Raw genomic sequence first — 23,995 nt, 5'->3', positions numbered from 1 at the left:
ATGGTGGCTGTAGAAAAAGGGGCGTGGCTCTGACGGCAAAACCTGACGTTTACTTGCTGATGTTTTAGATCCTGACAAATTTTCTGATATCAAACTGGAAACATCTGGAACATAATGTCACCTCGTCTGTGATTGGCCAGAGGAAACAAACACTAAATGGCTGGACGCAGACAGAAATGCATAGTACATCACGTAACAGATTTTAAATGTTTTGGGTGATTGATCCTGTAGTAATTAATTAGTATTTCCTGTGTTCTCTGTCAGTCAGCTCCAGAGTCTCTTGATGTGACTGTAGTTATCAGTTATATCTCGCCAATATTTAGGAAAGAGGCTTGACTCCTAACTGACTCCTGCACATTTCAGAAGTCATACAGCTGGGCTTCAGCAGGCATTCATACGAAATCATGAAAAGTTTACTTTGAAGAAATAAAATGGAAAAACAAACAGAGTAATGTTGAATTTCCCAGACAGTACTGATATACAGAGAGAGAGAAACCAGAGCGAGTGAATGAGGTCACATGTTGATTCTTCTGTGTGTGTGTGTGTGTGTGTGTGTGTGTGTGTGTGTGTGTGTGCAGCTAAGTCATTTTATGATTATGAATAGTTAATTGTTTTAGTTGCAGTTAATTGTGAATCAGACTTATGTTTTGACCCCTGAACGCAGCGTCAGCCTGGCTGATGGTGTGGGTGTGATCGTCCCATGATGGCAGTGATTTCCACAGTCACTGATGCCCTCGAGCAAGGCACCAAACCTGCTCACTCATCATAAGTCACTCTTGATAAGAGCATCAATTAAATCTGCTCTAGTCTAGACGTTATGGCCTTGTCTCCCTGCAGAGGATTTATGGGTAATGAAATATTTTCAAACAATCACAGGACATCCTGCTGCTGTTTTGGAGCTAAAAGCAAGTGAAGTTGCCAAGTGCATCTTAAACTGCCCAAAGTCATCCATCTGCTGTCCATTCTTCAAGGTTTTCACTCATTTACCCCAGTGGCTTTATTTGTTACAGATGTAATCTGCAAAGAGCTCAGTCGAGATCTGCCAGCTCCAACATGTGGCTGGATATTCACCAATAGTTGACCACACCCACAGCCACAGCCCACTTGGACCAATCAGAGTGACGAGTGAAGTTTCATGATGATGTGTGAATCCATTACATCCGTTACACACGTTTTTATGTGAAGCCACGCCCACAGCCATGCCCCGTTTTGGCCAGTCAGTGTGAAAAGTACATCAGCTCAATGAGCAACCCTTCCAAAAAGTTTCATGGAAATCCATTCTTAACTTTTAGAGATATCCTGCTGAGAAACAAACAAACTGAATGGGGTGAAAACATCACCCCTGTCCAACTCCAGCGGTGAAGATTATTATCCAGCCTCTAATGCCGCCTACAGACTGTGAGGTTTCAAAAATCTTATAGGTTTATTGTAAGCCACACCAATAAACTTGGGTAGGACATCAAGTTTGATGTTTGTTAACTGTACGATGGTCACACAACTGAATCTTACTGTCTACGACGTAAATCAATATACAAGAAAACATCATCGGCGTACGTGATCCATCTACACCGTTGTAGTGGTGAACAATGAAGCTCAGCAACAATGGAGACAACAATGGACATTTTGTTTTGCTCATTTTACCTCCATCATTGGGTTTCGCTTCAGTGTCGTGTTGACCAGTGTTGTCATTTTGTGCTGCGTTCCTATTGGTTGGTTAGCAGACATGGTCTCTCATGGAGTGACATAGGACCGCCATTTTGGATCCACGACCAAAGATTCGCCACATTTCCTCCATGTTGGTCATCTCTTATCTGAACAGCCCAAAATCACACAGCGTACCCCCGGCTTAAATCCTTGGAACTGCTGTTCACTTGTGGTCGCTCTCTCAGAGATTCAGCTTCATTTCAGAGAAAAATATCTTAAATCCTGTAAGTAATTGTATGAGGAAAATCAAGATGAGAGATTGTGGCTCAAAAAGGGGCAGCACACTGGAATTACTGATTGGGCTTTTAAGCACAACAATGTTACAGTTGGGAGTTCAATTCCCACAGCAGCTGACATGATCCAGTCTGATCTGATGAGATCCAGAGGATTCAGAAACACCAAGTTGGAAATAAGCGTCAGTCTTCACTTATGCTAAATTGGTTTTAATTTAAAGCCTGAAACTAGATTCACAAGATCATAACCCCCATCATAGTGAAGGTCATCAGATTAAATTTCTGTGACAGAAGTGGGAACTCCTGTAGATCACTGGAGCTAAATTCAATAAACAGTGAGTGATGTTTAAGTAGCATGGACGGGCCTCAGTGCAGCCCGTCCAGATGAAAAGAGCCTCTGTCCGCCAGCCCTGATGAAACCATAACTCATGTTTATGTGCCGTGGTGTTCTCTGACTCTGGAGCCTCTCATGAAGCACACAGCCTCACTTTTACTCCGATACCGGACAATAACAAAATCTCAGACTCAGTGGTAATTATTTTGCAATGCTAACTGTGCTGCTGTGCTAGCTGTTGGTGTCTGTGTTTCTAAAGTCACCAGCAGTGAAAGATATGTTGCTCGGTTAAACATGTGCAGTCAAGATGACTGCACTGTATGAAATGTGAAATATTTCCTCCCTTTTCACCCTTTTGGCATCTATCTGCAGAATAATGTGTCTCTTCACTCCGTTGTGGTTTGTTATAAAAAAGGACAAATAGTGTATGCACATCACATGATCAGGTTCATGGAGGAGTTATTGAGATTACAGAAAGAGAGAAAGGGATCATCCCCTGTATTCTTCTTTATTATGATGACATTTCAAGATGCAGTTGTTGATCATCTACCAAAAAAGAAAAGAGCAAGTCCTCAGTGAGTGGCTGTGTTCCTCTTTGTAATAACTTTTTGAAAATTGTCTGTCAAGAGAAACACTACCTTGTTTGTTGACTTGTGTTTTGATAAAACATGGATGAGTGATCCATCTGAACACTGCCTTCTCTCATTTTCAAAATTGTGCTGATTGGCCTTAAGGGGGAATTCAATTACAGCTCAAAATGAGGTAACATATTGATTACTGATTGGCCCAGATTCATAATTTGTGATGAAAACTTCAACAACTTACTGCTGCCTTGTGCTCGGTGATGGAAGTGATTTTTGTTTTTACATGAATAGCTGATTCAACAAAACCCAGCAGACCCAGTCAGAGAGCGTGTGTGTGTGTGTGTGTGTGTGTGTTGTAGGTGGATTGAAATACAAACTTGAGGTTGTGTTACACCAGTCGATGTCTGTAACCTGCTGCATACAGTTTCCTTTGTGTTGCTACACACTCCTTGTGTACATGTCAGCCCTCAGCACCTTTTCCTTTAGTCAGTATTTACCCAAATGTTTCACCAATAAGCCATGAGTATCTTCAGCAGTAATTTTCACACAAAATGACTAAAAAGGAACAACAATAAAAAAGGAAGATGAAAGTCTAGGTATCTGGCTTGAGCATGAAGTCCTAGAAAGTCAAGTTGATATTTTTGTCTTTGTTTGGGAAGAAAATTATCCTAGTTTGGATGCCACGAGTCTTTCTTACAGTGAATCTTGGGGCTTCTCTTTTGTTTTTATCAGGCGAATCTCCATTTGATGCTTCCTCAGCTGGCAAATAAACATCACTATCTTCATCTGTATTCTGTCCAAGCGTTCTTTTATTTTAGATTTGTGTTTCTGACATAAATTATGTCAGTCATGTCATGGAGGACACAAGAACTTTGAGTCTGACAAATGCTTTAACAATAGTTTCTACATCAGCCACACTTAACATGGGCCTAATTTTAGCGATGTTACGGAAGTGATAAAAAGCAGTTTTGGTGGTGTTTTTTATGTGAGTGACTAGCAAGAATCCAGGGTCAAAAATAACACCAAGGTTTTTAGATGTAGAGTTTTGAGAGATGAGGCAGTTGTCAAAGTTTAGGGTAAGATCACCAAAAAGATGCTTTTGTGTGGGGAGGCCAGTTTTCACACAGACACTTCTCAAGGTTAGCCAGTGCAGAGTGGTCATTGTGCTTGTTAGGGTTGAAGATCTGTGTATCATCAACGAAACAGTGGAAGCTAATGTTATAGCTGTGAATAATATTACCCAGAGGGAACATGTAGATGGAGAGCAGGAGAGGGCCTAGGATCGACCCCTGAGGAACACCGCAGTTAAGCTCTCAGTGCTCAGAGGTCACATTGTTGTAGAGGACAAAATGCCTTCTCTCGGAGAGGTAAGATTTAAACCAAGTGAGCGCCAGGCTACCAATACCAAGAGCCAGCTTTCCACTGTGGTGCCACTGCAAGCTAGGGCTATTTTCAAGCCAGACCGTGCTAATGGCCTCAAACCGCAAGAACAAAAACCATTTGTGTTTCCACTGTTTGCTGATAGCCTCGCAGTCTTACCCTATAACCCATCCATCAGCCGCCGCCTTGGCGTAAACATCACACATCCTGCCCATGCATGGCAGTGGGAACAACAATAACAACACACAGTACACTGCAGATAACATAACCAGACTTGTTTAACTTAAAAAAGCCAAACTGGAATTACAGTTAATGCCTTCGAGCAACAATAACAAGTAGACTAAGATATATTCAGCTGATGTACTTTGGCTGTTTCTCTAGCAAAGTAAATGAATGCCAAAGAACTCAGCGACTGAATCTGCATCCGGTGACACGAGCACGCCGTCCCAGGTACTCTCTCCCCCAAGACACTGTCCATCAGGTTGTACGACAAGATTTTATCATTGGATGCCTCTTTGTATGTTGTGCACTTTAACTGCCTTGTACTGAGACCTCAGTTTTCTCTGATTTTGGCGGGTTAGGGTTAGGTCCCCTTGTGTGTTGGATCCCCACCCCTGTCAGCTCACTCACTAACTATCACATAATTTAGGCAAACAGCGTCATCTGTGCTTATCACTATCGCACATCTACGACCCCTAACCCCACCTCAGACCTTGGTTAGCCCTTTCTGGCCCGTAGGTATTTGGTGGATCATTAGCACCTGGAAATTGGCCCGACAGCTCCACCTTGGACCTATCAAAGACTGGAAGTGACAATGGAAATGCAACCGGCCTTGGCACACAGTAGCATGCCCCCGTTTGATGTGACAGTGGAAAGCTGGCTGATTAGATCTTCCAAGCACTTTAACAAAATGATGCGATCGACTGTGTCAAATGCTGCACTCAGATCAAGTAGGATACGCATCGAGGTAGCACCAGCGTCCATGACTAGTAAGAGATCATTTGTCACTCTAGTGAGCGTGGTTTCAGCAGAATGAAAACACCTGAAGCCTGACTGAAATGTTAGGAACAGATTCTTTGAAGATACATGGTTGAGAAGCAGAGCACCTACACATTTTTAAGTAATTTAGAGAGAAATGAAGAGATTTGATATTGACCAAAGGGGGACGATGTGTTCTAATAAGCTGGGTCTCATTCTCTGCGTCCCGCCATTCTTCTTGCTTCCTGCCTGGCCCTGTTTACACGCTCCACTGATTTTATCCCTTAATTCCGTAAAGTGTCGGTGGTGATGGATTAGTCCTATAAGACGTCTATTCCAGAACTGTGTAGCATTAAGAGCTTCAGATGTTCATTGTAAATCAGCAGGAGAGAGGATCAGAATCTCTTTAATTGCCAAGTGCAATAAATGCACAGGGGATAGTGGTGGTGGCATGAACCACAAGACGGGTCACAGACAAGCAACTTAGCAAAATGTGATTCAGTGTCCCTCTGAAAGCACCAAAATGCAGTGAAACCTCATGATAACAGCATCACATTTTTACTCTTTAAGGACTTGAATGTACTGTTAACTAATGATGTAACAAATATGTTGTTTAATAGTATTAGAGAATTGGCTGTTTCTTATTTTAGTGAGTTATTGCATCATTGGTCGCGTGTTTCAAATTGCTCATTTTCCCCAATTTTTTCCCCAGTTCCACGATGCAGTGTCACAGAGTTTCAGTGTGAGATTAGCTGACCTGCTCTGAATGCTGATGGGTTTCTAGCAGCTCTCAATCATCCTCCGTCAACGCCAAAGCAGTGCTAGGACGCAACGTTGTATATGGGATATGTAGTCTTAACTTTGAGAAACGCAAAAGCATCCTGGCCTATATTCATAAAACTTGTTTAACAGTTATGCAAACTTTCTGGCGTGGTAATCTGAGGTGATTAATTAAAGTTAGCGTGGAATCACATCACTGTGGCATTGTGAGGTGTGTCCCAGGCGAAAGCCAATGAGCTTATACATATTCAACACCCACCATAATCAGCTATGTGAGGATACACAGTGGAAAGTGAATAGTCAGAACAAGGAAGAAAGCTGAGATTTTCACCAGCAGTAGTTCATGTATTCAGAGAAGAGGCTTTCTCACAAAATCTGAGGTTTTCTTCATGCAGCAAATCTTCATGCACTAATCAATAATAGAAATCAGTTATTATTTTGTAAATCCACATTTCCAAGGACAGCATAAACCCCAGTTTCAGTTTAGGTCTGTTTTTTAACAATAGCCATAATTGAAAGTGTTAATTATTAGCAGGAATACTACTCAACTGGAATCCATCTCCAGTAAGCCTACTGAACTAGACCTGGAATTACTGTCTGACAAAAGCTGTTGGTATTTTTTTGTGGAGTGGTGTGCTTTTATGAATCGCTTACAGGACATGCAAATGAGCTGAAGGAGGCGGTTGTGCCAAAATGGCAGAACTGGTAAAACTCAAAAAATGAATGATGCCTTTTATGAGTGCCAGGAATTGAGAATTGGGAACGACCTCACTCCAGTGCAGTGCCTGTCTCCATGTTGGCCCCATGTTGACCCCATGTTGGCTCCACAGGCCTTGGCTCGGTTTGGATTCATGTGGCGTGGATTGGCTTGGTGTGGCAGGTCAGGTGAGACAGAGCGGCAGGAGATCAGGAGAGTCTGGGAACTAAGCCACAGACGGTCAACAGTCTGATCTGATCATCTGGTTGGTTAACTGTGTCCTCAGCATGTAGACACACTGAATATTTATTTGACAACATATCCATTTTCATTCAGATATCTGGAGGTCAGAGGTCATGGGACCCTGCCGAAAATGACCATGCTAGTTTTTCCTTCGCCAACATTTAGCCTAAATTTGGAGTGATATTCAGCCGCCTTGCCGACAACCTGGCATGACATGCTTGGTACCAATGGATTCCTTGGTTTGTCAAGTTTCAATGAGTCCATCACCATGATTCAGTCAGTGTACAGGCACAGTGGTTGTAGATTTCCTAACAGGAACACCCTCCAAGCTGCTTTCCCTCATCTATTAATAGAAGGGAGTCAGACTCACTTGTTGCGTGATGCCCGTCGGCCCACATGTTCCCGCTGCCATGTTGGATGACTGCCAAGGCATGTAATGCTATCTGAGGATTAGGATGTGATGACCTTAAAGCTTGGGGGCAATACCGCAAAAGATGCCTTTAATGTTTCATATGTACGTTCATTCGTCTCGGTTTTGAATGTGGTTATCTGTGGCTTTGTTTTTTTTTTGTCTCCGGCGTGCTCTGTGTGCCTGACAGCAGTCATGTTCAGTCTGTTTACACACAGAAACTATAAGAAAACTAAAATAATTCCTGGTGATGCACAGTAGTAGACGATATTATTAAGAATTATTGGTGCTCTGTCCTGCAATTCTGAAATGCTCTATGGATTCCTACATGCGATGATGATAATTTTATCTGTTAGTTACGGGATGGGGAATGTGATGGTGAGATGGCATGTTTGAAATATTGAGCTTAATTTGAGATGATTTGAGTTGGCTTATATCTTTTACAGTTCAGAGGTGCTTATGGAACTGTTATGGCTCATGAGCACAAGCACAAATAACCAGAGGTGATTCTAGAGTCTGTTGGGGCCCTAACCAAAAATTCCGAGGGGGCCATTCCAACCAGTGTATTTCAGTAAAAACAGCCCTCGACCCAGAGTCTTGGGGGCCCCCTATTGGCTCGGGGCTCCAAGCAGTTGCCTGCCTTGCCTTGCCTGTTCACAAGCTGCGCCTCTGCAAATAACACCGCTGGTTTGAATGTTTAAGATCAAGTGCATCCATAAGTAATGTGTGCCATGAAGTGACATTAAAAGTGTGAGAGATATCATTATACATTATACATACATAATCATTCCTCTCACACATTTAATTTCAACCATCTGGCTTCAGTTCACCACCTCACCATCTGCGTCGCCAGTTACCCCGTCTCCAAAATGTTCAGGGTTAACATTTCTGGGTCATTAGTTTCTGTACAGGTGCGCATGTTCTCCCGTCAAGTTTGTTTTTATAGATCCCAACTTTTGCTTGGGAGGTGCCGTACGCCTCTTTCAGGCCCCGTTTTGTGCATGCACAATGGTAATAAATTAAACCCCCGGTCCTCCTTAAATTTACGTGGTCATTATTGCTGTTGATTTTTTTTTTCTCAGAACACTTAGACCTCAAAACAACTTTTGAATCCTACTGGCATACTGGGCCTGTGAAAGTCTTTTTCCTTTGGTCCAGGGGAGTGCAATATAGTATTAGGTCACTGGGCCAGTTTGTATATTGAGCCCTGACCCTGATTTCTGGCTCTATTTTGTTGTGTGGTGCGTTTTTTTCTTCCTGTGGATAGCTGGCCAAATGTAGGTGATGCAACATCACGTTCAGATATTGCTGGGAACAACAATGGAGTTTTGGTAGCAGAAAATAGTTCAGCGAAGTAACTTCTGAATGAATGTAGGGAGTTAACAGTAGAACATCAACTTCTCTGTCTCTACCTCCCACTGTAGGTTGAGGAGATGATAAGCAGATGGAGGACAGACCTGACAACCCAGCTCCTCCTCTGACCCTCATCAAATACTTTGGCACTTTACTGGGTAGTAAGAGGTGGAGGGACACTTAGCACAAATAGTGAAAGCCAACAGAAAGAGGCCCTGACTGAGGCATTGCAATGTCTCAGGCAGGTAAAATCCTCCACCTGTATGTTGAGGTGAGGTCTGTTGCTGAGGAGGAAGGGAAAGAGTCAGGAGGAGGAGATGACGCTACCAATCAGCTGATGCTCCAAGGCCCAGACCTCCTTCCTCACTCCCAGAGAAGTTCCAGTCACCCCAGCCCAGCCACATCCCCAGTGTCTCAGCACCAGGCTGGGGGCAAAAACCAAAGCTTACCCACCTCCAAGTCATCCTCTAAGCACTCAGTCAGTTTTCAGCTCCATGGCCCCGATGATACAGGTTCTCCTACCCAGCGCCACACACAAAACGTGCCGTATGACAGCATTAGCCAGTTGCTTCAGGTCCTTGCACCTGGAGCCACCAGTCCAGGTCATCATGGCTTACTGATGCACGCCTGTTCTCCAGACATGGATCCCTACCAGGAAAGGACATCCTTAACCCCATCTACAACATCTGGCGGAAGGCTGACTGTCCCTTCCACGCCCACCAGCAGTCGCAGGTCCAGCGGTGACCCAGGGCTTGAAAATGAGGATTGGAAGAGGTCTGTGGTGACCTTCAGCTACATTGAGAAAGGAAGTGTTCAGAACATGTTTGGCCGACGCAGCTCTGTGTGCCAAAGTGAACCAGAGAATCCCTTCAGTAAAATGGAGGAGCAGCCACTGCCTGTCCACCTTCGGAAGAGGCTGAGTGACCCGGCATGGTACGACAGCAACACCCCCGACCCCAGTCATCACTATCAGTTACCACGGGGTTCTCCATATTTGTTGAGGGCCACTGTGGACTCAGTAGCCAGAGAGGCTACCCACAGGGCTTTGGAGGAGTTTGGCTCTCCAGAACTCAAGCGCCGCCTGGCTGGCATCAGCTCTGGAGATCGCAGCCCCAGCCTGCCACGACAGCACCGGTCCTCAGGCTGCCAGTCCTGGTCGGGGTCACCTGTTCTGCCACGCAGCACCCGCACCCTGCCGCCTAATGCTCAGTTCCCAGACCTCAGCAAGGGAGGCTACCGAGGCTCTTTGAATGGGCTGCCAAGGAGTCCTGCCTCAGACCAGCTTTCCTCTCATGCCAGGTACCCCTGCCATGCTGCGGCTCCTGCCTCTACCTTCCATCCCCATGGGCTGCCCCAGGGTCAGCAGAAGCCATGGCAGGGGGATGATAGCCCCAGGTTATCCAGCAAATTCCGCCCTTTTTTACCTGCAGGGAGACCCACCGACATCCAGCATCATGTTCCAGCTAGCATGCTTCCTGGTAGCAGTCAGTATAGGACTAGCCACCAGACAAATGTTAGCATCCAACACAGTGTTAAAAGTAGCTACAACACTAACAACAGCAATACCAGTCACAATGCTACAGATGGCATGCACTACAAAGCTAGCAACAGCCCGTGCTTATCCAGTAAGACTCACTACAAACCCTCGGGCCACAGCAGCAGCAGAACTGGTGATGGAACCAGCCCGCCTAGTGGCAGGAGAAGCGATTCTCCAGCCTCAAGTCCTGAAGTAGCTCGTAAGCTAGCTGAAGAGGCTACTAAACTCTCCTCCATTTTTACAGACAGGCGTACGCCCTCCCCAACTCCTACCCAGGCTGACTTGGTGAAGTCAGAGAGCCCCTGGATGGGAGGTTTGTTACTTAGAGAATCCCAGCCATACACCACCCTCCATGGGCATGGCTCCCCAGAGCTGCCCCGTCCTCAGGCAGATAACCATGACCACAGGCAGAAAACAGATAAAATGACCCCAAACTCTAGACCGGGACACGACTCGCCTCTCTTAGCCCAAAAATGCCTCTCCTCACCAGGTCCATCAGCCTCACCAGCTAGCCAGCGTCATGTTGACAGTGCCCCCTTGGCAGGACCGGACTCACGGCAGCAACGCAGCTCATCAACCAGTAAAGACATCGCCACTTTGCACCGCCACCAGCCCCTGCAGTACATCGCAGACCGGGGGTCGGAGAGGAGGCAATACAACCCTGTCTTTGACAGGTCACCCAGAACCAGCCCAGAAGCCCCTAGTCGACTTCCGTCCAATCAAAATGCTGAAGACTTGCAGGGGAGCAATTCGATGTCCAAGTACCAGGAATGGAAGGAGGCCAAATTTGTGCAAGGCAGGGATGAACTCTGTAAGGAGAACCGTAGAAGGTCCACCGACAGAGATTATACTCCAAGCAAAGAGGAGCATCAGAGGAAGGATGGCGGAGACAGAGGAGTAAGGATGTTGGTCCAGGGGTACCAGGGGGTGGCTGTAGGCCTGTCCAGGGAGCAGAGAGAGGAGGTTCCGGATCATAGCGGAGCTGTCGGTTCATCATCTCAGAGCTCCAGCGGGGTGACGGGCAGCATGGGAGACAGTTACCAACCAGACAGAGGCAACTATCTGTCCTCAGAAACATCCAGTCAGTCCAGCCAGAGGAGCTACGACACCGCAGACACCGGCTCTGGGATCCAGGTAGGCTGAAAGTGTGTGTGGAGAGGTAGTATAGCTAGGTAGTGTGTGTGTTAGGCTGTGAAGATTGAATAATGGTGGTGGTGTGTGTCTGTGTTCAGAGGCTGTGTGTCCACGGTTGTGTGTGAGTGTGAGATTATATGAGACTGGGCAGTAAGTCTTCATATTGTCACCTTTACCTCAGTAACAATAAAAGTCAATAAAAGCACCGCTTACCACTAATGTCATTTTCTAGTTGAAAGTGAAAATGAATGAATCTTTTGAATGATATCCTTTAAACATTTTAAATAAATAAATACTTGTCAGCTGCCTGTTTTTCATTTGTCATACCATATCATGTCTCATCATATTCGATTAATTGGTTGTCTGTATTTCAAGGACAGAAATAAAATTACACTTTGCTTTTTTCGGCATCATCTAAAATCCTTTTGTGCCAGGTTTCTCTTACTTTCAGTTGACTCATTATCCCTCCCTCAGATCACTCTGGCATCTGCACCAATGTTAGCTCTAACAGTTTATAGTCAGCAATGCACTGAGAGGCTGTTTTTGTTTGGTTTGAAGCTCATGGGCCTCAGCAGTCATGTGGTCATCTGTCTCTGATTAGTTAGCATTAGCAACATCTGGATCATAAAATGGATTGTCCATGAGAGAAGTGGATGCAGTTTTGCCAAAGCCTTCAGAATCGTCTGTTACATTTGAATGTGAAATCATATTGCTAAAGGCTAAGTAGTTGGCCGTCCGAGAAGACCCGTTGCACAATTACAGCCACACCCATGAGTGTAATAGGTGGGTCTAGTCCCATTTCAGAGAAAAAACATCCAAGTTTGAAATGCCAGTTTAAGTCACACACTGTGACTGGGATGATGATGAGAAAACCCCGTGGATTTTCCCCACAGAGAAGATGTGTTTAACATATTTTTGCGTGTTGTGTGTGACTTCTGAGGCCTTCAGGAGTCACACACTTCAGAGGAATTACTAATGATGGTTCAGCAAACGTCTCTTATGTGAGTATCTTATGAAAGCACCAGCAGTCCCTGCAATATCATCACAACATTAATATTGAAGTCTTTGGACGAAACTATCAGGACATTTGATTTTGTTTTCCATTTTGCCCAGTCCTGTGGTGATATTAGTGACTTAGTGGTAAACCAAGAGGCTTTGATGCATACACCTCAGAATGCCATCTTTCATGTCCTCTTAAAAAGCACGCTTAAAAAACGATTTAATCAAAGTGCCTTTTTGTGACACACACCATGCTGCTCATGTCTTTGTTTATTATCTTCATGTTTGCTTATTCTTTTGTTGTTGTTGTTTCTTTAAATCAACTCTTCATCTTCTGTGCTCTGAAAGCTCTTCATAACTCTACTCTTCTTCTTCTCTTTACTAGTAGTAGTAGTAGTGTTAGTGGTATTAGTTTTTTTTTTTGTCTTTATTTTTGTTCTTGACTGAATTTGTTCTCTTGTTTGTGGCACTCAGTTTATTCATGTTGCCTCGCCCATCTGGCAGAATGCAGGCTAAAACAAACCAAAAAAAGTACTTGAAAGACAGGAAGTCAATAAGTGTCAGTGTTTAAAAATGAAAAGTCTGAAGACTAAAAGGCTTTTTAAATGTCACTTAGATTTGACGCTTGAATTTTTTTTTTATTCCACAAGAACAATCAGTGGTCAAGTCTTTCCTTTCTCTCTGGTATAATCGCCTGACCTTCGACACCTGAAGCTCTCCAGCTTTCTTTACTTTTACCACCATAACAAGTGTGTGCAAATATCATGTCGCCCAGATGAGCTGGGTCACTGTGGCATTAGCATGTGGCTCGGTCGGCTGGCTGGGTAAACAGGTGTGCTGTGTCAGGTAACCAGACATTTTTGAATCAGATGATGGTGGACTCATTCATCACCTCCGTGCTCACGTGTCTGCTTCCCTGCAGTCTGACGGCGGCTCGGCGTCGGGCTCGTCCTCCCGCTCGCAGAAGCTCGCCCAAGCCAAGTGGGAGTTCCTGTTCGGGGCGCCGCCGGAGCCGAGCCACGGCGGGAAAGGTGGGCGCTGCTCTGCACGTGACGCTTTATCCCTCATCAGGTTATTCAGGGAGGCTTCGCTGAACACACGCATCCTCCTGTGCCTCCTCATGCTTTATTCATGCTTCATTCATACACTGCAGGCACAAAAGCAAATGAATAAGTAGTACTAATAAAAAAAAAAAACAATACAGTACTGCCATAGAGCAGTAGTGTTAGTAGTATTATCAGTGATAGTCGTTGCAGTAGTTGAAGCAGTAGAAGTAATGGTGCTATTAGCAATAGTAGTAATAGTAGTATTTGCAGTAGTAGTGGTAGTAGTTGTAGCAGTAGTACCAGTAATATGAGTAGTAGTAGTAGCAGTAGACTCATATTAGAAGTAGTGGTAATGCTAATAGTAATATTAATACAAGTAACAGTTGTATTAGTAGTCATATTAGCAATAGTAGAAGTACTAGTAGTAGTAGTACTGTAGTACTGTAGTGTCAGCAGTAGTAGCAGTAATTAACATCATTACTCATGAAGTCGTTACTGTCATCAATAGTTTTTATGTTTTTAGTTTTACTTCCTGTGAAGTTCCATTCATCCTGGGCACACACACACACACACACACACACACACACACACTCACTCACACACACACACACACACACACACAGAGTCAGGTAAACAAGCCGTCTCACCAGCTTCCCTTTTCTCCACTAAGCCAATTAGCTGCAGCTTAACGAGTTAGCAGGTGGAAGAGGACTAATCCTCTGCTCTCACCCTGTCTTACTCATGTTACTACACACTACTACCCACTTCCTGTCTGTCTGTCTCTCTGCCTGTCTGTCTGTCTCTGCCTGTCTGTCTCTCTGTACGTGTGGCCACGTCCAGCTGTAATCTGTGGTTGTTACTGTTGGAATGGGAAGTGCGTCATGGATGTGGCACCTGGTTTAGGCTGCTGAGTCTGTTTCTGAAAATGCCACAAAGAGTTTCACCAAAGTCAGATCAGCAGCGTCTGAGGATATAAAGATAAGATCATGTGGAACCGTCGGCGTCTCAAGTTAAAACACATCACAGTGAATAACAATCTGTTTATAAACTGAACAAACTGAGCAGACAGCAGGGGGCGACGTGGCTCCAGTGGGATGCTGCTTACCACTGTGTCCTGCTCTCACATGTGCATGTCGGCTGGAGGTCTGACAGATGATTTGTCAGGTACATGTGAAAGGTGTGTTTGTAACAGGTGGTTCTGGTCCCGCAGACGTCCCGTCCACGACGCCTCCGAGCAGCGAGTCCCTCAGCCCCACCCCTCCCCCCTCCCTCCAGCTGAAACTGGCCAGTCAGAGGAGGGGGCGGGACAGAGAGGCTCAGAGCCTGTCGCACCACGACGTCCAGCAGGTCGAGGTGGAGCTGGTGAGCTCCGCCCGCCGAGGCTCCGCCCCCAAGACTGGCATCATCCGCCGGACCATCAAATACTCGGAGACAGATCTGGACGCCGTGCCGCTGCGCTGCTACAGGGAGACCGACCTGGACGAGGTGAGGCTCTGATCCGGTCTGATCCGGTCTGATCTGGTTTGATCTGGTCTGGTCTGATCTGGTTTGATACGGTCTGGTCTGATCTGGTTTGATCCGGTCTGATCTGGTCTGGTCTGAAATCAGAACCAGTTTAGTCTCAAAATATGGAGGCTGAGAGCGCCCGCTGTTGAAATGTTCATCCTACTCCTGTCATCTGGAGACATCAGACTGTCAGATTGAGGATCATGTGGATCAGAATCTGAAAACCAAAGCAGAGCGGTTTGAGGTTTGAGGTTTGAGGTTTGAAGTTTGAGGTTTGAGGTTTGAGGAGCAGCTAATCTGTGGTGGATCCTCCTCCGCCTTCAGCAGAGTGAGGATCTCTGCGACAGACGGAGGGATGAATGTGTTCAGAGGTTACAGCGCCACCATGTGACTGCTCTAAACACTCCAGTTTTTAAAACATTAAAACATGCTTTCAGAGCCACATGATCCTCAGAGCCGCTGTGTGTTTCCACTTTGACAGAGTCAGGCTAACGACCCCCATAGACTTCAAGTCTTTATGCTAAGCTAAGAGGAAATGCTACTCATAGGGACTGAACCACTGGATGGATACAGAGGAGAACAAGGTGTCCAACATCCAGGTGTCCAACATCCAGGTGTCCAACAGTTTGACCCAGCAGAGAGTTGGACAGTTTAAAAGAGGAGGTGCTGCTCTCTGTTTGGGCCTCAGAGCAGCACAGCAGCTGATCTGCACCGGGAACATTCATTTGTTTAAATACTACAGGCCTGATTAACTGCCTGCAGAGTCAGCACACACACACACACACACACACACACACACACACACACATGCGCTGCCTGCAGCCAAAACACAAACTGCACACACACACACCCTCCGTCCTGCGGTGGTAAATCCCTCCAAACTGTACAAACCGGCGAGGAGCTTCGTCTCTCTGAATTCACACGTTTTTAAAAAATTATTTTATTGGACAGTTATTGACCTAAACGTGTGTATGTGTGTGTGTGTGTGTGTGTGTGTGTGTGTGTGTATTAGTGTGCGTATGTGTGTGTGTGTTGGTGTGTGTGTTGGTGTGTGTGCGTGTGTATATGTGTGTGTTGGTGTGTGTGTTGGTATGTGTGTTGGTGTTTGTGTTAGTGTGTGTGTTAGTGTGTGTGTGTGTCTGCAGAGTCCCTGCCCTCTGCCTGGATTTTCTTGTTTTGCTGAGCTCAGGTCTCTTCTGGGCGTCGGCCTTTGAGGCGGCGGGTGTGTAGCTCCCAGCCAATCACAGCGCAGCGCCGTGCCAGGTCGACAGCACCACAGCCAATAGGAAGCTGCGAAAGTCACGGACAGAGAGGAAAGGTCGCGAGGAGAAATGGCGAGCGGACGAAGCTCCTCCCACAGCGAGAGACGATCTGAGGCGGAGCTTTGACCTGCTGAGCGCCGAGGGAGAGGAGGAGGAGGAGGAGGAGGAAGAGCGGAGGCGCTGAAGAGACACATTTTTTTCCTAGGATGGCGACGGGCTCAGTCTGCCTTTAAAGAGACTGAAATGTCATTCCGCTCTGTAAGACAGCAGCAAGAGGCAGAACAATTTAAAAGAGAGGAAGGTAAGAAGTAATGACAGAAGTGGAGGGAAGAGAGTAACAGAGGGAAGAGCAGAGAGAAAAGACGAGAAAAGTCAAATATGACATCATAACAAGCATCTCAGACGCTGGCGTCTTCATCCGGTCGCTGGTTCCAGTCTGAACACGGTGCTGCTGCTCCTCGCTGCTGTGGGCTTCAAACTTCCTGTTTCAACAGGAAATACATCAAATCAAGACAATAAGAGTCCACTTGATGGGGTCTTGAGCTTCACTTCTGTCTTTCTGTCTCTTTGTACTGAACACTGTTTACACTCAGGATTTAAGTCTTGAACTGCAGTAATTTATACCTGCAGGACTACAGTGTCCCTGTGTGTGAATGATGTGTATATTTAGACTTTTTTCCTATTTCTGTATTTATTGTGGGAATATTTTGTGTGATTAATGCACATCTTCAGACTTAATGCACATAAGTCACATTCTTTTGATATAATTTTACATAATGCGCTTACTTATTAAAATTTGTAAGGCACATATTTTTATATTTCGTATTTCTTTCTATTTCTTATAATTTACTCTTTTCTTGGGAGTTCTTGGGTTTCCCCTCGGGGATCAGTGAAGTATTCCAGATTGTGATTTTGCGCTCTTCCAAGAGGAGGAGCTCGCCAACACAAATGCTTTTCCCCGGGCGTGGAGGCGGTCCCCTCGTCCCGAGCTCTGCCGCGTCCCGGGACCAGGACGATGGGGTTTGGATGTGAAGAGAACGGCGTGTGAGCGGCTCCAGCTGTGCTCATCTGCTGGCAGCTGGGACTGCAGCTCAGCACCAGCTCCACGCTCAGCAGTGACATCATCATCATCATCACAACAGCTGGTGACCCGACCAAACCCAGTCTGCTGGAAAAGCAGCTGCTGTTATGTCACCGAGCGACGAGATAATTAAGTCATTAAGTCTGAAGTCTCAAGACCACCAGATAATTCAGACGAGAACTCAGGATGATGAGACAAACAGCCGCGGGCGCCTTCACCTCCTGTATCCAGACTCTATGAGACACAGCAGTGCCGTGACTGTGTCCTGACAGTATTGATATGATAGTATTGATCCTGACAGTATTGATATGATAGTATTGATAGTGTTGAGATATCAGCAGGAAGTATTGATCGGATGTTTCTGTTCAGGTAATGCGGGCGGAGGCGGAGGCTGGGGAGGAGGTGGACTCGGCCTTCGGCAGTAACCGCAGCGTCCTGGGAACCTCCAGCTCCAGCCCCCCCGACGCCTCCCTGTACCCCCGCATGGCCGGGGGGGAGGGGGAGGAGGACGAGGAGGAGGAAGAGGAGGAGGAGGAGGAGGAGGAAGGTGTGGTGAGCTGGGCCAGCGTCCGGATGCAGGGAGACAAGAAGAGACAGAGAGCCACCAAGGAGGAGGACGAAGTCTACAGCCTGCTGCTGAAGGGGTGAGAGGACACACACACACACACACACACACACACACACACACACTATCCTATCCGTGTGTATGTGCTGTAATGTTCCTCTCTTTGGACGAGGATCCGCCTGCTGGCCGTCCTGCAGGTTGTCACCCGTCTGTGTTTTACTGCGACTTCCATTCTGTAATCTGGGATTAGAGATGGGAAGACTTATCAAAATTCAATATATCAACATGCAGAAATGTGCAGATAAATGTCAGTAAAGCAAACGGTGCTATCAGCTGCAGTTCTTTCTGCTGTTGTAATCACAAACGAGACGCCGCGCCCGTCCCGGCTGACCTTTGGAGCGACGACACGCTTCCCGGCTGTGACGGGACGGTGTTGTTGCTAGGCAGATTTTTGACTGACAGGTCAACATTATTCTCAGTGTGTTGTCCCTGAACGTGATGTCACGGGTCACATGGTGCTGCTCCGCTCACCGTGGAGGTGAACATATGACCAGGTAACATCATATCCTGATGACTTCCTCTTCTTCGCTGGTGTTTTGTGTCTTCTCCTGTGCAGGCAGCTGGAGGCGGCGGCCGAGTACCACTGCGCCCTCAAGTCTCCCATCTCGGTCGGCAGCCCGCGCCGGACCTCCGACGGCAACCTGGACTCCGACAGCAACCTGGACTCCTTCAGCCGCCATTTTGAAAGCATCATGGAGTCTCACCGCGCCAAGGGCACCTCGTACAGCAGCCTGGACAGCGTCGACCTCCTGACCTCCGGGACGACGTCTGTCTTCACCTTCGACCTGCCCACCCTCACGCCGGAGATCCAGGTAGGACCAAGAGTTCACCAACGTTCTGGAAACAGGAGCCGAAACGCCACAGTTACAATCACATACACATCTGATTCTATCTGTGTGTGTGTGTGTGTGTGTGTGTGTGTGTGTGTGTGTGTGTGTGTGTGTGTGCGCAGAGTCAGATCTGCGACAGCGCCAAGCAGATCATCGAGCTGAGCTTCGCCCCGTTGGCCAAGCCGGACCCGTCCAGCCCGTCGGAGACGTCTCGCTCAGAGTCCACGCTCAGCAGCTCGGAGGCGGGGCTTAAAGGCGGCGCCAAGGATGACTCCGCCCCTAGAAGTCGGCCCAAGTCAGAGAGAGAGACGTGGCGTCGCTCCATCCTCAAAGATGGCTTCCGCAAGGCGAACTCCGCCCCCTCGCTCCACTGCAGCCCCAGGTGAGTCTCAGGCCGCTGGTCCTGGGTCAGTCTGGCACCACGTCTACCTGTCCTGCAGCTGCGGTGCGCGGGTTTGAATCCCCGCGCCGGCTGCTCACATCCTGCTTGGGTCTTCTCTCATTCGTTCTATCAGTCACTTCAGTAATCAGATTACTCTCTGCGTTGCCATGGAAACAAAAAGTCAGTTTCGCTAATCAGGTTAAAGAGACGAGGAGGAAGCCGGTTAGCACAGGTGGACTTACATTTCTGACCAGCTTTTTTCCACATGAGCACACACACACACACACACACACACACACACACACACACACACACACACACACACACACACACACACACACAGACTTGTTGGCCCAATGATCTGATGTCAACGTTTCCTTGAAAAACACATCTGCTGCCCCCGTGCAGAGCGGAGGGGGCGGAGCCGGGTGTCACCATGGTAACAGGGTGTACTGTCATTCTGATCAGTCAGAGTGGCAGCGCCTGTGGACATGTGACCTGATCTCCTGACAGAAGCCGTCGGCCCGTCGGCAGGTGAACGCGGTGCGTGCTCTCAGGTGAGGAGCTCAGGTGTCACTGAGTTTGTGCTGATGAGCTGCTGAGGTCACAGACGGTCACGCCGCAGCAGAGCCCCGCCCCCTCGGCCCCGCCCCCTCGGCCCCTTGGCTCCTGTCAGCCGCTTCATCGCTGTAAATGCGTCTGAGCTTTGCTCCAACCCGCAGAGCGTTTAGTTTTAAATTCTAGACGAGATCCCAGACGTGCTGCTGAATTGCAGGGACACGTGTCTGAAGTGATGCTCAGCAGGTGGAGGTGATGCACGACGTGTCACTCGGTGTGGTGGAGCTCCAGTGAAGCTGCAGCAGAGACACAACATGGACGAGACGAGACTCAGCTGGAACGAAACGTCTTTTTTCTAACTTTGAAGCTGCTGAAGAGGAGGATTATGGGACAGCGTGTCTTTAAGAAGACGCTGAACGAAGCGTGCAGACGGGCAGACGGAGAGCAGACGCCTGTCGGGTTTGGGACGGCGTCAAAATAAAACTATAACAGAGTGATGTCACATCCTGCTGCCGTCTGATTGGCCGGTCTGACTCATCACCTTGTTGTTCGCTCGCACACGACGACAGCGACCAAAATACTCGACATGCACTTTGATCCTTGAATTGCATGAACAAATAATTAATTGATAATTAATTAACGGACACGCCCACTCCCTGTAAAACTCCTCTGATTGGTCGGCTTTCAGAAAATCTTCTTCAGCTTCAGGGTTAAATTCAGACAAACTAATCTCACGGACTGTGCCTTTAACAGTCTGCAGTGTTTGTACTCTGCATGTCTGGTGTTTCCTGTGACTGCTGTCGCCGTGGCGACGTCAGACACCAGTTCTCCACCACAGGCCCAGCAGATAGACCAGAATGCAGTGCAGCAGCCTCAATCTCCCAGAATGCAATGCAACAAGACCTACTGAGGGGAAAACGAGCTCTCTCTCTCTCTCTCTCTCTCGCCGTCGCTGCTGCAGTCGTTCTTTCACAGTTTGCTCCTCCTGCTTGTAAAACCAACATCTGGACGCAACAAGTCCAGGCAAGTTCAGTGGGCGTTGCAAGGCATTCTGGGAAATGTAGTCAGTCTGTAAGTGCAGCAGCAGCAGGCGCTGAGGCAGAGTTTTCACTTAAAAAAATAAAAATCACAGCACTTCATCACAAACTAAGTGAACATGACAGACGGATGATGTTTCGCCGCGTCAGACGACCTGAGGGGAATTTTCCTTTAACTCCTCCAGCCTGAGGGGCGGGGCTTAGCAGTGGGGGGATCTGCTGTGATTGGTTGGAGTGAAAACCTGCAGCCGGTTGAAGCTGCACGGATCCGGACTGAGAGCCACTGCTGTGTTCATCCTGCAGTGACGCGGTGTGACCACACGGTGACGCTACAGCCACAGGCTACACACTCATGCTGCCTTCACTGACACAGCAGAGCATCAGACGTTATATTTTCAGTTAGTGACGAGAGTAAAGTTGTCAGTGAGAGTTTTGTATTCTTAATTTTAGTCATTATAATTAATATATAAAGATGAGAAATACAATAATAAAATAATAAAATATAATTAATACAAAAATAAGTAATTAACAAAATTAGATAAAATAACTTAAATAAAGTTAAAATAAAAATGAATAACTAATGAAAATAAAATATAATAGTATATGAATGCATTTTCTGCATATTCTGATGTATTGTAGTTTAATTTAATTTAACTGCAAATTAATACACACACACATTAATACACACACACTACACACATATGTGTAGTGTGTGTGTATTAATTTGATTCAAACTAAGGAGAAAATATCAATTCAGGGTCAGAATGATGATATAAAAATTGTCACCAAGGAAATAAAAGAAAGAAAGAAAGAAAGAAAGAAAGAAAGAAAGAAATGTCCAAACTGTATAAACAAATAAATAAATAAATAAATAAAATACCTACAGACATAAAATCAGGATTTGTAACTGAATCGTTTTTTTTTTTTTTTTTTCCACCATGCCGTGCCGGGAGCAGGACTTCATGGGAGTTTAATTACAGAGCGGCTTCCATGAGCTGACTGCAGTCCACGCACACACACACACACACACACACACACACACACACACACACACACACACACACACACTCACACACACACACATCTGTATGAGTCCTTGGTGACCTGGTTTGACCTGTCTCACGCCTCCAAACGTCACTTTTCCTTTGACATGATAATTTTTCCTCCAGTCCAAATGAAACTGGGCGGCCAGGCGACCTGCAGTGTCCTGACTGGGGTCAAAGGTCACCAGGCCCGACCTCGGGGTCAGAGCGAGCCCACCCCCCATGAGCTGGATTCCAGTGCAGGGGGACCAGACACTTTGACTGCACCAAATAAAAAATTAAGATTTTATTTCTGTAGCACGATTAAAAGTTTCACAGTGGAATAAAATTTAAGACGGGGATTAAGATTAAAATTAAAATTCACTGCCAAAATTTCCAAATTCCCGAGTCATCTTCTTTTACCCTGCAGCCCCTCAGAGCTGCAGCTCGTGAAGCTCCATCTCTCTGAGGGAAATATTCAAACCCAGACGGCCGCAGAATCACATCACATAGAAAAGACCCACATGTGTTGAGCCTCAGTTTAGACACAGCCGCTCATGTTCATGTCTGCTGGAGAATTTCAAAATAAAGTTCTGTGGGTTTGTGTGTGTTTATAACGAGGAAGCCCCAGACGGCAGCAGCAGTGCAGCTCACTGCAGAAACACACAGCACCAGCAGCACTTTGAACCAGCACTCTCACGGTGTGTTGATGAGATAACTGAGCATCAGAGCGATGACCTCGACCGGCTGGCTTCTGTCTGTGGCTTTGCTCCCATAATGATAAATCTATAATGTTATAATGATCAATATGTCGGAGCTGAGAGAACGGTGGAGTTGTGTCAAATAATCAGTAAGGTCACTTTTGAGATATTTATGTAAAAAACACATAAAACTAACCCAAAAAAGAGTGTGTGTGTGTGTGTGTGTGTGTGTGTGTGTGTGTGTGTGTGTGTGTGTGTGTGTGTGAGAGCCATGTGAGCAGCCGAGCGTGGAGGCGACCTCAGTTCACCTCCGTCTTGTCGGCCGTGGCGTCCTCCCCTCGGTCCGGTCCAGTCCGGTTTGGTTCAGCTGAAATCAAACACCAGGAAATGTTTTCAGTGTTTTGGGTTTTTGTCGTCGGGCGGCCCGTCGCCCGTCCAGCCTCTCCTCGTGTTTGGAGAGGAAGCAGAGCCGAGGAGCGGCGGCTCACGCTCGCCACGGCCGAGCTGCGTGGCCACGCCCCCTTCAGGAGCCCCATGACCCTCAGGCCCTCCATGACCAACACACAGCGCTGCTCACCGCTGGGAGGCTCTGCCATCAGGGATTTAACATTTTTTAAAATCATTTCCTTTATTCCTAAACTGATTTAAAGTAGAGACGCTGGCATCATGTGAAACCAGACGCTGTCAGCCCAGTTATTTACATGTGATGCTGAAATGACATAAACTCCGCCTCCACCTGCAGCCGTGCAGTCTGTCCGTCTTCCTGTAACCTGGATTATTAATCCCTGTGATGCTGCTGTGTAAAGACAGCGTCCCTCCGTCTGCTCTGACCAAAGCCGAGGTGACAGGCGCTGTTTTGTGTTGTTGTGCTCTGATACCTGGCCCTTCCTGCCAGGCGGCCAATCAGAGCTGGAGCCCAGCCAAGCGTGCCGCGGTAACCATGGCAACTGCAGATGAACTTCCTGGAACGTGAGATGCTGGGGTTTAAAATAGAAAAGGAGAAGTTGTGGAGGGTCGCCGGCCCGGCACCTGGTCCTGACAGGAAGAGGTCGCAGGTCAGCGGGTGGCACGCAGAACGCCACACTCTCAGCACACAGGGTCCCTCACGGTTCTAAAGGTTCTAAAGGTTCTCCACGGCTCTGTGTGCTCCTGTGTGGTGCTGAGAAGAACCCTCTGTTTTAAGAACCAGCTGTTCTGCTTTCTGACTGAACACTTCATATTTTTCAAATGAGTTAAATGTGTTCAGCCAGTCTGGTTCCATGCAGAACCGCAACACTGACCGGAGAACCTGCTTTCCGTGTGTGGGAACCACAAATTAATCAGTCAAGATGAAAAGAACCACAGCCCGTCACATCAGAGAACCCTTCACTGAAGATATTTTTACTGTTTTTTGACTAAAGGCAGTGTTCAGAGGTCCACTTTGGGTTAGTTTTGGTTCCACATCCTCTCAGCTTTGGTTCCCAGCAGGCCGCAGGGCGGAACCCACAGATCCTGAGATATTTGACCATAATAAACCTTTTTTTTTTAAAAAACGTTTGGACTGAAGTTTGGTGTTTTCTGCAGCGTTCCTCTGTCATGAC

At 46.9% G+C, this 23,995-nt stretch overlaps 1 protein-coding gene and 1 long non-coding RNA gene across 5 annotated transcripts in view; one reads left to right on the top strand and one right to left on the bottom strand.

Moving 5' to 3' along the window:
- Window positions 1-23,995, top strand: part of LOC115373017 (PH and SEC7 domain-containing protein 1-like) — a 75,589-nt gene that overhangs the window by 8,890 nt on the left and 42,704 nt on the right. Inside the window, exons 2-7 of one of the 4 annotated variants that reach the window (XM_030071221.1) lie at window positions 8,767-11,366; window positions 13,288-13,396; window positions 14,622-14,896; window positions 17,630-17,904; window positions 18,442-18,697; window positions 18,838-19,097. In XM_030071221.1, coding sequence (XP_029927081.1) covers window positions 8,928-11,366; window positions 13,288-13,396; window positions 14,622-14,896; window positions 17,630-17,904; window positions 18,442-18,697; window positions 18,838-19,097 — 3,614 coding nt within the window. In that variant the 5' untranslated portion in view covers window positions 8,767-8,927. Of the gene's footprint in view, window positions 1-8,766; window positions 11,367-13,287; window positions 13,397-14,603; window positions 14,897-17,629; window positions 17,905-18,441; window positions 18,698-18,837; window positions 19,098-23,995 lie in introns of all 4 variants that reach the window. The other 3 variants (XM_030071220.1, XM_030071223.1, XM_030071222.1) reach the window with 3 other exon arrangements.
- On the bottom strand, window positions 30-18,331 carry LOC115373072 (uncharacterized). The gene is made up of 4 exons (XR_003929495.1): window positions 18,321-18,331; window positions 16,904-16,905; window positions 8,155-8,161; window positions 30-94 (listed from the first exon to the last, which is right to left on the bottom strand). It is a non-coding gene; the product is annotated as an uncharacterized LOC115373072 (long non-coding RNA).

The sequence above is a fragment of the Myripristis murdjan genome, chromosome 15 (genome assembly GCF_902150065.1).
Source record: "Myripristis murdjan chromosome 15, fMyrMur1.1, whole genome shotgun sequence".
Lineage (NCBI taxonomy): Eukaryota > Metazoa > Chordata > Actinopteri > Holocentriformes > Holocentridae > Myripristis > Myripristis murdjan.
Note: the sequence above shows the minus strand (reverse complement) of the source record. Positions and strands in the feature narration are given on the sequence as shown.